Source organism: Terrapene carolina, unplaced genomic scaffold (assembly GCF_002925995.2).
Source record: "Terrapene carolina triunguis isolate 2854851 unplaced genomic scaffold, T_m_triunguis-2.0 Scaffold93, whole genome shotgun sequence".
Lineage (NCBI taxonomy): Eukaryota > Metazoa > Chordata > Testudines > Emydidae > Terrapene > Terrapene triunguis.
Window position 1 is genome coordinate 19,217,720 of NW_020664444.1, and position 13,237 is coordinate 19,230,956.

The 13,237-nt window shown below is 41.3% G+C and overlaps 1 protein-coding gene across 1 annotated transcript in view; it reads right to left on the reverse strand.

The window, feature by feature from the left end:
* The window catches only part of LOC112113878 (multidrug resistance-associated protein 1), a 112,136-nt gene that overhangs the window by 38,852 nt on the left and 60,047 nt on the right, over positions 1-13,237 (reverse strand). The window contains exons 2-8 of the mRNA XM_026650776.2: positions 12,105-12,230; positions 10,592-10,729; positions 8,835-8,960; positions 4,744-4,805; positions 3,724-3,855; positions 1,341-1,568; positions 246-423 (exon numbers count right to left, since the gene is read on the reverse strand). Coding sequence (XP_026506561.2) covers positions 246-423; positions 1,341-1,568; positions 3,724-3,855; positions 4,744-4,805; positions 8,835-8,960; positions 10,592-10,729; positions 12,105-12,230 — 990 coding nt within the window. The remainder of the gene's footprint in view (positions 1-245; positions 424-1,340; positions 1,569-3,723; positions 3,856-4,743; positions 4,806-8,834; positions 8,961-10,591; positions 10,730-12,104; positions 12,231-13,237) is intronic.

The following is a 13,237-nucleotide window of genomic DNA, read 5'->3' on the forward strand; positions in this document are numbered from 1 at the left end:
TTTGTTGTTCATGATCAATAAAAGCAGCTTCTTAACTGAAAGTATCTTTAATTTACAGCTGTGGGCTGAAGGAGGTCTCTTACATTCTGTTTACCATTAGATACCAGCCTGGGCAAAGCATACCAACTAGTTAAAATTATGTAATTTACTCAAGTTCATCACTAAGATTTTATTGCAGCTCCCCCGCCCCAATTTTCAGAGGTGCCATTACTCTGGTGATGATGTAATATTTCAAACATGCATACCTTGCGATAGACTGCACCAATGACAGCTGTTTTAAGCCTCATTCCAGTAACAAAGCAAATATGGAAGTACTGGTGGAGGATCAGAGTCTGCAGACAGGCACATGCAAACAGAAGCCCTGTGTACAGATAGCCTTGCCAATTTGGGGCATCTTTATCATTCACAAAGTTAATTAACAACCTGCGAAGAGAGGATTTGGCAAGGTTAATGCACATTGTCAGAGCTTATCAAAATTTCCAAACAATGACTAGATTATTCCAGACATATCGGTCACATGATATCCCAACAGACGCACCAAACTGGCAATAGCAAACACTCAGGAACACTAGGGTGTGGCCTCAGTCAAGTCACAAGATTTTTACCCAGACTTTGTAACTGAGAGGTCCCCCGAATTCCCCCACCACACACCGCCTTCCTATCCCACCAGCATGGGTCCCATTCCCAAGTGTCCCTAGCTATAATCTGGAAGATTGAATTACCAAATTTTCTCAGAAACTTCTAATATAGGTCTTCTTGGATGTACTGACAGAAGTGATCGCTAGTAAGGCACATGGCTATCTCAAAAAGAGAATGAGCAGAATACATTGCATAGGCTCTGCACTGACTCAGAGCTACTGCCACAGAATTGTTTCATCACCATCCAAACTAAAGGTACATCATTTCCACTTAGTGTTCCACTTCTTCCCTTACATTATACCAGCACACCTTTTCCCCTCACCCTTCCATTGCTTCAGCTACTGATTTTAAGCGTTACTTTTCGCTTCAGGAGCCTTTAGACCCTCCCATGAACTGTCACAGATTAACATTAGCTTAGATGAAGCAAGTTTCCTGCTGCATCTGAACTTCCATTGTCTGACCTTCCTAGTGTTAAAGGTCACTCTCAGAGCATCAGAAAGGAATTGGAATGCTAGATCCCAAATTGGAAACCAGTGAAGCAAAGTCATTTGCATAGAAACTCTAGTGCAAAAGGAAGCAACTTGTCAGCTGTCGCAGCTAAAGGAAAAGTAGTCTGATAATAGTGAGAAGGAATCAAAGAGATCTATCTAGGTACTTTGTATAAACAGAGAAACTGAAGAAAGCATTAAAGGAAGTCTTACTTTAAGATTTCCGGGCCAGAAAACATCATAAGATCATGACAGGCTTTAAACAGGAAGCTCATGAGGAAGTACGGTCCAAAGGTTTTATACAACACTTTCAACAGAGACGGTGCAGAGTTCCTTTGAGATGGTTTTACAATCAAAGCTTCAACTTCTTCTGTCACATCGCCATTTGAGTTGCTTGATTTCATTTGCTTTTTGGGTGAATACACCATTTTTATGGCTTGCCTATAATAATAAATAAATAAATAATAATAATAAAGAAACATTTCTTTAAATCGTTAGGACATTCTACTGAATCACACTGACAACTATTTAAAATTAATGACAGTGACTCTTCTGTAAAATTGAACATAAGAATGCAGAGTCTTAAAATGAGAAGTCTATCTCAGTTGCCAAGAAACAGTAACTTAGGATATGTCTACACTTACTGTGACATCCAGAGTACAAACACTGCACGCCCAGCTAGCGCGGGTTTAAATAGCAGTGTAGTCAGTGAGGTGCAGCTTAGATGGGTACCCCACACAGCTGAATCCCAGGGAATATAGCCTACACAGACTATCTACTTGCCCAAGCCATGCCTCCCATGTCTAACATTTTATTTTTTAGCAGCGTAATGTCCTGTTGCTGGAGCCTTTCCCACTGCAGTGAACGACTCCAGCAGTGGGGAAAGGCTCTGGCAGGGGAGACAGCAGGGAAAGGCTCCAGCGGCAGGGAGGTAAGCAGGGAAATGCTCTGGCAGCTCCCCACAGCTGGAGCCTTTCCATTGCAGCATGTAACTATGCATGTAGTGCATGTACTCTACACGTCACAATGAGTGTAGACATAGCCTTGGGCCTACTCTACACTGGCAGTCGATTTATCGAATCTAAACTAGACGCGATAAATCGACCACCGCTGAATTGATCACTGCCCATCGATCCAGTGGGTAATGAAGACAAGCCCTTAGATACTCACCACCACAGGGATTTGCAGTCGTCATAATATTTGCCATCATTCCATTCAGTAGCTCCAAGTGTCCCTGCATCAGAGATGGTAGTTTACCAGCCACTTTTGGGACTGGTAAGCCAGTGTTTCAAAACATTATGGAGGGATCTGTTTATCAGAAGCTACTAGCCTTTGGTTAACTGAGCAGCACTTCAGAAGCCTAGTTTTTTTTTCCTTGGGACAAATGTTCCTAAAAACCACATCCTATAGCTATGGAATACTCAGGTGTACAATTATATGTGAGTTGCAAAGTCAAACATGAGTTTATTATTTATATTACTGTAGCAGCCCTAGATCCTAGTCAATATTAAGGTCCCACTGTGCTCAACACTGTACAAATGGAGTTAGTAGACACAGTCCCTGTTCTTAAGAGTTTACAACCTAAGAAAGAATTATGCTAAATCATCCCTAATGAGTAGAACGAAACCATAGTTAAGTTGATGAATCTGGTGTATGCCAAACCATATTTCCCAGTATTTGAGAACAGGCTGTATGTAAAACTATGTTTCTGTGTACATTATCTACCATGAGTGCTGGAACCGGGGGTGCTGTTGCACCCCCGGCTTGAAGTGGTTTCCATTGTTTACAGTTTGGTTCAATTGCTCTCAGCACCCCCACTATACAAACTGTTCCAGCACCCCTGCTATACACCTAACTAAATTGAGAACAACATATGAATTTAGAGTTTTTTCCTTCACTGGCCAGTCATTTCAGTATGCCGTGATGACGTAAGCATGAGAAAAATTTGTAGACAAAATGAACATTGGTTGAAAATTATACAAAATAGAAGACTGCAAAGGTTGTAGTCCATTTGCAAACTGATAAAAATCTAAATTTAAAACAAACAAAAAACCCTCTTCTCTCACACATACACTCATAAGGTTACTCCTCAGTGTCTATGCACCTAAAGGCAAATCCTGGAGGTCCATACTCAATCCTTATTCAAGAAAGCGTCTAATGAGCTTATAGAAATTTGTCTGGGTAAGAACCAAATAATCTCAGATTTTAGCCACTGGTATCCTAGAGGCATTAATGGACAAGTGGATTCATTAGGTCCTTTATGATACTTTGATTGTCAAGGACTTCTGGAACATATTCATAATAATATGCATAACAAGTGGAATTAACCAACTGGATAAAAGCACTGATTGTGTAATCAATCAGTTGTACGTCACTACTATTTCTCAGTGTTAACAGCTTATTTTACTTTCACTCATGTATTATTTTACATATAAATAAAATAAAATAGTTTCCTCTTTATATTCAGTTTTCTTGACATAATGGAATTCAAGAAAAATTTCCTGACTAAAATGGATCTTGACCAACGCCATCCAAGTTTCCTATATTCTATTAGCTACCACTTTGTATTAATAACTGTTAGCATAACTGAACTTACTTCTTTGTATTTGCACACTCCTTCTCCCAGTACCTAGCCAAACCTTGCACTACCTCCTCAGATGTGTCCTCTTTGTTTAATGACCACAAGTCTTTAGCTTCCAATGGTCGCCGATATCCCTGAATCATCAGCCTATATTGGAAAGAATCATCATCAGCATCCTTTAGAGAGTGCCAAAACAAGTTATACTCTGTATATCTAATTTCATAACACAGATAACTGTTTATCCACCCCCAAAATGCAGCCAGCTGTGAAGTGAGATGCAGTAATTTATTTAACAATGCACAAAAAATTAAGGTAAGTAGTAATATAGTGCTTAAGTGAAACTGCAGGGAGAATTTAGGAAGCAGAATGAAATTATCCCACTTGGAATTTAGCAATGCAATTAAAACTCATTTTATAAACTGAACAATAGAATGTTTATTAGCCTTCATTTTACTCTTACCTAAAAGGCAATACCTTTACCTAAGACCATGCTGAGACACTGGCCAAGTCCTGATTAAGAAGGAAGTTATCACCTGCTTAATCACCTATAATGCTTTAAGCGTTTACATATTCCTTAGTGCTCTCCCATCCAAACAGTGATACCATGTAGCTTGAGATAGCGGATTTGATCACAATACAAGGAAGCACAGTTGAAGATAAATAAAACGAAGCAACTACAGATAACTAGGAGAAATGTTTTAAAAGAAGATTAGTCTATAATCTTCCAACAGTCAAAACGACACAGGTACTACAAGTTTGTTTCCACTCCACCACTCCTATGCATCAAACATTAAAATGCATCATTTAATGATACATGTTTATGAGGCTACATAGGCAACATCAGCAGAATTCAAGAGATTGAAGAGACCTGTCATTAGAAAATAAAAGTAATCATCCACCTATCAGTTTCCTGTAGTTAAGTGTCTATTGAACAATCGTAAAATTCTCCACAGGTCAGGAGAGCCTTAAGTATCTTCTGAAAGCACAATAGGTTGACACTTGACAGCTGCATTATACAATGACTTATTCTCTTACCCTGTAATCCACCAGAATGTAATTTTGGAAAGGAACGAAGCACTAGACTCTGGGCAGGGAATCTAAAGGAAAGGAAAGGAGAAAGATGTCAGCCATGTAAATAAAACCTATCGAAACAATTAAAAAAATACTACTTTTATCCTTCTGAAATTTACAACTTTATTATAACAATTCCTCAGCACCACTAAGTCCTCCTTTCTTAGTCATGCATGTTTCAGGGGGCTGCCAAGCAGGGCTGACATTAGACTTGCTTGGGCCCAGGGCAGAAAACCAAAGCCCCACCGCATGGGGCTGAAGCGCAAAACCCGACGCGCTGCCACCCAGTGCTGAAGCTGAAGCCTGAGCAACTTAGCTTCGCGGGGCCCCCTGGGGCATGGGGTCCCAGGCAATTGCCCTGCTTGCTACCTACTAATACTAGCCCTGGCTTTTATATGAAGAAAAATAGTGGTTGTAGCACAGGTGGGCCATGGAATTTTTATAGCATGTTGGGGGGGGGGGGGGGGTCTCAGAAAGAAAAAGGTTGAGAACCCCTGCTCTAGATAACCAAGCAGAATCTTATATTTTATTTCTCAGTAACTAGCAGAAGATTGTGTAAGCATTACGTAGCCTGTCTGGTGATGAAGTGGAGCTGTAGGGAAAACCTACAATGGAATGATTGAGGCATCTAAGCACCACAATTCCATTTTTAAAAACACATTTTAAAAATTAGGCAAATTTAATTGAAACAAGGAGAAAGTGTATGTTTAAGCAGTTGCAGCGTTTGCAAAAGGTGCCAAAACTGATTGCCCTGGAGACTGTAGGCCTTTATCAACAAGACATACAGCACTGGTCAGCAGCACAGAATCCTGACATCTAGCCACTTGCACTTAGAAGGCTGAGAGTTTAGTCTCTGAGACTATCCGCAAGGGTATTGCTCAATGCCGCTTGTGATGGTGATTTTGGTGATGTGGTCTGAAACCCATCAACTCCTTTCAAACTAAGGCAGTCCCTATTGGGTTCCAGGAAGTGGGCGGGCGAAGCCCGCCCACTGCGAAAGGATCCCCCCCCAGCCTAAGGGGAGGACCCACAGGACCTAAAACCCAAATGATAACGGGGGACAACTAATGTAAAAACAGGGACAGGAGTGCGATTAAAGGGTCAAAAGGAGGGAACGTGACGGGGACACTGAGCAGAGAACCCCGGACAGCGCCCACTGCTCCTCAAAGGTGTCAAGGGAGCCAGTGGACGCTGCCCAGAGGAACTCTGCCCGGATACGTGAACGGACAGAGGATCGGAAACAGGCCCCACAGTCACAGGAACCTCCATCGGCCAACCTCCTCTCCCTGGTCTTATAGATGGCCTGTTTAGCCAGGGCCAAGAGGAAGTTGACCAGGAGGTCCCGCGACTTTGTGGGGCCACGGATAGGGAGTGCATAAATGAGAAGGTGAGGGGAAAAGTGTAACCAAAACCGCAACATAATGTCGGTGAGGAGCTGGTGTAGGGGCTGCAACCTGGCACACTCTAAGTAAACGTGAGCCAGGGTCTCCCTCACGCCGCAGAAAGGACAGGTGTCAGGGACAGGGGTAAACGGCGCCAAGTACACGCCCGTGCTCACGGCCCCATGAAGGAGCCGCCAACTGACATCCCCGGCGGAGAATGGCCATTTTAAAGTCAACTATTCTGATCTTACATACACACACAGCCCTCCAGTAGCTAGTAGACTTTCATTAAGTCTGTGAAAACAAAAAAGGGCTGGCTTCTTAGAATGAGAACCACATTAGAACATGGTTTTGCGTCCCCAAAAAAGCCCAAGCCTGAGGAATGAAAGAGGGCAATTGGTCAGAGAAAATTAAGTTGCCCATGAAGAAAGTTTTCTTGTACACCACATATGCAAATTCCAAATAGAAATATCACAATTGGAGTTATGCTGGTCTCCACCCTCTGACTCATCACAAAGTCAGCACCAGATTCCTAGTTTGGGTTTTCTATCACTTTATATTAAGTGTAACATTAGCCTTAACTAGTTTAAAAAAGTATCAGTGGTTGGATTAAGTTAAAAAGGAATCTTGGAAGAATTTCAAAGGCAATACTGTGGATTCAGTGCAAGATTCCAGAGGAGATTATACACTCCCCTCCCTCTATTCCCCCCCCCCCCACACACACACACACACAAAAGCATCAGCATATCAAGAATGCACAGTCGGCCACTCCTCTGGCACATGTAACCAATAACCATAATTATAAAATTATATTATATGTGTATTATAAAATTAGAGCAGCTCACGCACTTTCACCTACGAAGTCAGCTGTCACCATTACAGAGATGATGTGAAAAATACAGGAGTTGAATTTTTTCAGGATTAATATTTGTCTCATGTTTGTTTCACTCAACTTTTCCATTAAATTGAATTCTAAAAATGTTACAACAAACTAGCATGAAACAGATCTGCATTTCTTCTCCCTTTCAAATGACTGAGCATCTGACCTTTGGGGGGTGGGGGGTGGGAAAATGATCTATTGAAGTTAACACAGGAGAAATTAATACTGTTAAGAAGCACACAGACAGAAATATAAAATAGCATATTTATGTATGAAACAGACAGCATTTGGGGGAGGGATAAGGAACTCGACAGTTCCCAAGTATTAAACACTTCTAGCACTTTGCCAGATCAAAAACAATGCTACTTGCAAGCAATTGAAGCACTCTGCCTTCCTGGAAAAAAAAGGCAGTTTTAAACTGACTCAAGGAAGCATATGGAAAGTATTAGATTTTCTCTGTGTATCTCTGCAGTCTACTTACAAGTCAGACCATGGTTTTGTCACGGAGGTCGCAGAAGTCACCGTGACTTCCAAAGAGCTCTGTGACTTCAGCTCTGGCAGCTGCAGGGTCCTGCTGCCTCCCGCAGTGACAGGGAGCTGTAAGGTTCCCCCACCGCCTGAGGCAGTGGGCCGCGGGGCGCTCAGGGAAACCTCTGCCGCCCCCAGCTACCGCAGGGGGACCCCTGCAGCCCCCAGATGCCGCATGGGGAAGGGGGAGGAGCGCGAGCAAAAGAGTTTTCAGCAGCGCTTCCACTCCTGGGGAAGGGGTAGGGGGACTCTGCAGCTCCCATTTGCTGCTGCTGGCAGGGGGACCCCGGAGCTCTGAGCCCACATGGGGTTGTGGGGGCCCCAGAGCTCCCAGCCATTCTGCTGCTGCCCAGTCCCTTCCCATTTTATCATGGATATTTTTAGTAAAAGTCACAGACAGATAGCGGGCAATAAAGAAAAAGTCACAGAAGCCATGACCTGTCTGACTTTTACTAAAAATATCCATGATAAAATCTTAGCCTAACTTATAAGTGGAAGTTCTGCATTAGGCAGCTAACAAGGTCTCCTGCTATCAAGTGCTGAACTTGATTTGTAGAGAGAAGTCTAGAACACAATATAAACATTTGAGTATTGATGAAATAAGTAGCCCTAAAACATTTTTTTCATATTTAGTATTAAATTCAAAACCATTCTAGGCTGTGAGAGCAGATGATGCATTATGAATTATATAAAGCACCCAGGGTCTGTTACAAAGGGTAGATAAACCCTGATATAGTAGCAAGTTCTCAAAACTACTCCAGGGGGTCTGCCAGCCCCAGTGATCAACTCCTCCCTCTCCCTCCCAGTGCCTCCTGGCATGCAGGAGGCACTGGGAGGGAGGGGAAAGAAAGAGGCAGGGAAGAGGTGGAGTGGGGCGGGGCAGTATTTCTTAGAATCAAACCCGGTGCCTACCAGAAAAAAAATATTACCTCTACCATCCATGTTCCAGGATAGCTAAAGCAGTCTCCTCCCATTTAGCCATCACCACCACCAGCCTGTCTCTTAAACTGTTGACATTGTTTACAAAATCCATCTAATCTTTGCATGTTGTGGACCTAATCCTGCATGGTGACAAATGCCCTCACTCACAAATCAACTAAATAGTGAACGGCAAGTGCCTTCTACTGCAGTTTAATTCAATGGGAATTGAATTATTCAACATCTTCCAGAATCAGGCCCAATGACTCACTGTAAACAGTATTACAGGTATGACACTTTATATTCCAGTCTATTCCTCCTGGGTAAAAACATTACTGAACACTTACAGGATCATTAACGGTTTCAGAAAACAGAGGCGGTCGTTCTGGGAAGCAGGACAGTATAAGCTGTATTAGCACCAGGACGAAGTAGCTGTAGAAGGTAATGTAACGAAATACATCAACTTCAGCACCCTAAAAAAAGATTTGATATTCTGGTTAGAAGATGTAAAGCAACTGCTTAATGTACAACAAGTGACTGTGTACCAAATGCCTTTATTTGGAAATAAGCATCTAAGCATCAGAGGAAGTAAATATTCTTATCAACCAAGCAAAAGGTGGGTTCTGTGCTGCTGGTCAAACTGAGCCACAAAGCAGCAAGCATTCCTTAGGACAGTATTGGGCATTCTAGGCTAAATGCATTGCTGACAACATTCTAGGACTCGCCTGGATAAAATAGAACGTCTGGCCATCTCTATGCAATGCTCTGTTGTTATAGCCATGTCGGTCCCAGGATATTAGAGGGACACGGTGGGTGAGGTAATATCTTTTACAGGCCCAACTTTTGTTGGGGGATATGGAGGGGGGGGGGAAGAGAAAGAGAGACAGACACGCTTTCAAGCTTATACAGAGCTCTTCTTCAGGTGACCTGTGTAAAGCTCAAAAGCTTGCCTCTCTCTCACCAACAGAAGGTGGGCCAATAAAAGATTATCTCATCAATCTTGTCTCTCCACCTCTATGCAAAACATTACAGGAGAAACAGTTTTATCTTTGTGGAGGAGAGAGGAGAAAAAGGGAGCTTTTTTGCACCAGGTTCATCTGAGGACACCACAAACAGAGTTCCTGAGCTTCTCACTCTTTCTCTTCTAAGGCCTTGTCTACACTGGAGTTTTCAGCCACTGGTGTAGCCACACGTACAATTCCCTAGTACAGATGTGGTGTTTAAGCCATGACTTACACCAGTGCAATTCACTCCAGTTTAAAGCTAGGATCAAATCACAAGGGGTTTCATGGAAGATTTGGCCAAGCCCGCAGAGGAAGTAAGTGTCAGAGCCAGGATTAAAAATTAGTCCACTACTCCATGTTGTGTTCAGACACCACAGCTTCCTCTTCCTATGCTTATGCACAGCTCAATCCAACACTCCCAAAGAAAGTAGAGACAACTTAGGCTGAAGAAAGCACAGGGCCACTACTAAACCCAATATCAATTTAATAGGAGCCAGTCAAAAGTTTTCAAAAAAACTCAAAGTTGAGGAACTTTTTCAAGAAAGTTACATTCCATTTTCAGCCAGTGCTACAATTTAATGAATTAGACAAGGGTAACTTCTTTATTAAAAACCCAACCCCAGCGAGATCTAAAATATTCTAACCATACAAGGGAACACTTTGACCAAATGGGCGTATGAAACAGAGCTACCATCAAAGCAAGTGCTTCAGGAAATCCCCTGTATAATCAACAGGAAAAAGAACTAAACTTTAGCCTGCATTGTTTCAGATGTAACCGTACACTCATTCATTCTATTCAAATAGGTTTTGAATGTTTCTAGAAGTTCCAGTAAAACTGTTTTGCTTTTAAACTTCCTTGCCAACATTTATAAAAGACCATCAAACCTTTGATTAGTTTCAAACATGGAAAACTAAATAAAAAGTAAAACAAGCATGACTTAATGGCCCTTAAAAGTTCAGGAATGAAGGTACACTTAATGGATCATCAACTCGCTCAGTGTCTTAAGAAGCACTGATGGGCACTACAGGTTAAATCATTAAACAAGTAGCCACTGCTATTGCAGCACTTAACTCACCTTAATTGAAAAGTAATCACTTACCAGGTTTAAGGCGTGCAGTATTTTGGACCTGAAAATTATTGTGGCACACAACAGTGCAGTGAACCAGAAAATCAACATTACGCCTGAAGATTGGACTCCTTTCATTCGCTCATATTGTATTAAAAATGTGGCAAGCAACTACAGACAGATAAAAAGATAGCATAAGCAGGTTATGTTCATAAAGGTTAAGAAATAAAATGATACACAAAGCAAACGCAATATACGAAGCACAAGCATGTCTATCCCAAACCATGAATTAGTGTTTCTATTCCAGTATCAACCAGAAGTTCCAACTATGTCTCAATGTCTTTGGCCCTGTACAAACATGACTAAAAGCTAGTTCCTACTCCAAAGGGCGTCAGTTTAAAAAACACAATACAGAGAGGGGAAAGCAGAGCACCAAACAAAATATGTTCAAAGCCTCCAAAGGGAAAAAAAGAGTCACAAATCAACATACACAGCCATGTCTAATGATGAAGATATTTTAACCTTTCCAAGGGATTTCCCAAGGCTAAGCGTTTGAAAGCTGACTTAGCAAGAGTTCATCTTTAAATAATCATCTCTTTCATACTCGTTAAAATAAAGTTAAACTAACCAATGTGATTTATGTTTGTTTTTTCCATTTCCACACTCTGTTTAGAGGAACTTTTGTACACTTTAGGAAACTCATGTAGCCCTCGTGTGGCATAAAGCACGTTTACAATGGGTCCAGGGCTTCCCATTTTAGTCACATCATTAACCTTGCATGAAATTATGTTCAGGTATGGGCCTGGGTTATTCTTTTCAAGTGTGTTGTTTTAACTGGGTTTTTAATTTGTATTACTCCTAACCTGGGCTGAAGAAAAGAAAAAAAAAATCAACTTGCTGATTACTAAAGAGAGGTTTTCCTGAAGAAGCACAATGCAGTCAGCTTTTAAGAAAAGCTAACAGGATAATACCTGCACTTCCCAGCAGGCAGGCAGTCTGGGACATCTAGCACCTAGTGCACAGAAAACTAAACTTTTAAACACTTTCCATCACAGCGTCAAGAGTTTGAGTATAAACACATGTAGTTCACTCAGACCCAGAGAACTCAAGGGTCTATTACAAATACTCATAATAATTTGAAGTTTTGTTTTTAAAATTTAGTAATGTTGGCAACTCTCAACTATATTTTATGGTTTTAAGAACTTCTATTTAGAGTTACTGGTCTGCAGAATTAAATCAAGTTCTCAAGCACGTGCATGAGTAAATGGAACCTCTAACCTCCAAAAAAGTGTAGATGCCTTAGAACTAGCCTGTATGCTTCTCAACATGCTGATACGCAGTTTTAAGCACAAAGTTTGCTTTACATAAATCAAAAATCAGCATTTCAGTTCAGCATCAAGTGAAATCTGTAAATGATGATTGTACCTAATGGAATAAAAATGCTAAGCAGCTGCAAAAAAAGGCAATATGTACAGTTGAGAAAGCTAGATTAGTGGTTGTGATTTTGCATCACAGAAGGACTCGGAGTAGAATGATTTATACTTACCATTGTTATGCCCAAAACTGTAGGGCTAATGACAAAAACTGGAGGTCGGAAAATATTTTGACTTCTTTCCCAGAAAGAGTAGAAAAGATCTGCCCAGCAGATTATCCACAATAGTAAGCCCAAGGCCTGGAACATAAAAGTACGAATAAATATTGAAAGTGAACTCTTACCACGTGTAACAAAATGTCTTTTGGTACAACAAATTAATGCATACACAGTCCAATGCAATTGCCCTATGTGTGTAGTCCTATTAGGCAATTAAAATGAGTCCAACCGTATACTACATACATAATACGCGAGGTAAAAAGATAATCTCTCTCTGTAGGTTCCCAATTAAAAGAGAATTTTAGATTACTGTGTTATATAGTTCAGATTTATTCTAAATGTCATATCACACGCTAACATTTTATGAAGCAAAGATTGGCATATATCTCAACTTAGGCTGGGAAGAAACTCTTAAATTGAAGGTTTATAAACGGGGCAGAAATCCTCAAAAATACACATTAATGAATCAACTCCTATCAAAGGCTCTTGCTTGTTTTACAAAGGAACAAACTCTGTTAAAAGACTGTTAAATGCCAGTTGGTCAAGAGAAATGGAACAGGATGTATATAATTACTCTAAAAAGATAGACTATTTTATATGCTTTAAGAGATGGTTAAAAACCTGATTAGTTTAATAAAATCCTTTCATTTCTAGGGTTGAAGCTTCAGGATCAAGTTGGCCAACACAATGTGGTACTTCCCAACTTCAGGGCATCAGGCACGCTGTAGGGCAGGAGTAGGCAACCTTTCAGAAGTGGTGTGCCGAGTCTTCATTTATTCACTTTAATTTAAGGTTTCGCGTGCCGGTAATACATGTTAACGTTTTTTAGAAGGTCTCTCTCTAAAAGTCTATATTATATAACTAAACTATTGTTGTATGTAAAGTAAACAAGGTTTTCAAAATGTTTAAGAAGCTTCCTTTAAAATTAAATTAAAATGCTGATCTTACGCCGCCAGCCTGGGGTTCTGTTCACCTAGGCCTGCAGCGGGCTGAGCGGGGCGACTCGAGGTCAGGGCAGAGGGCTGGGGTGTGTGGGGGGGTGCAGGGCAGAAGGCTGGGGGGGTGCAGGGCAGAAGGCTGGGGGGGTG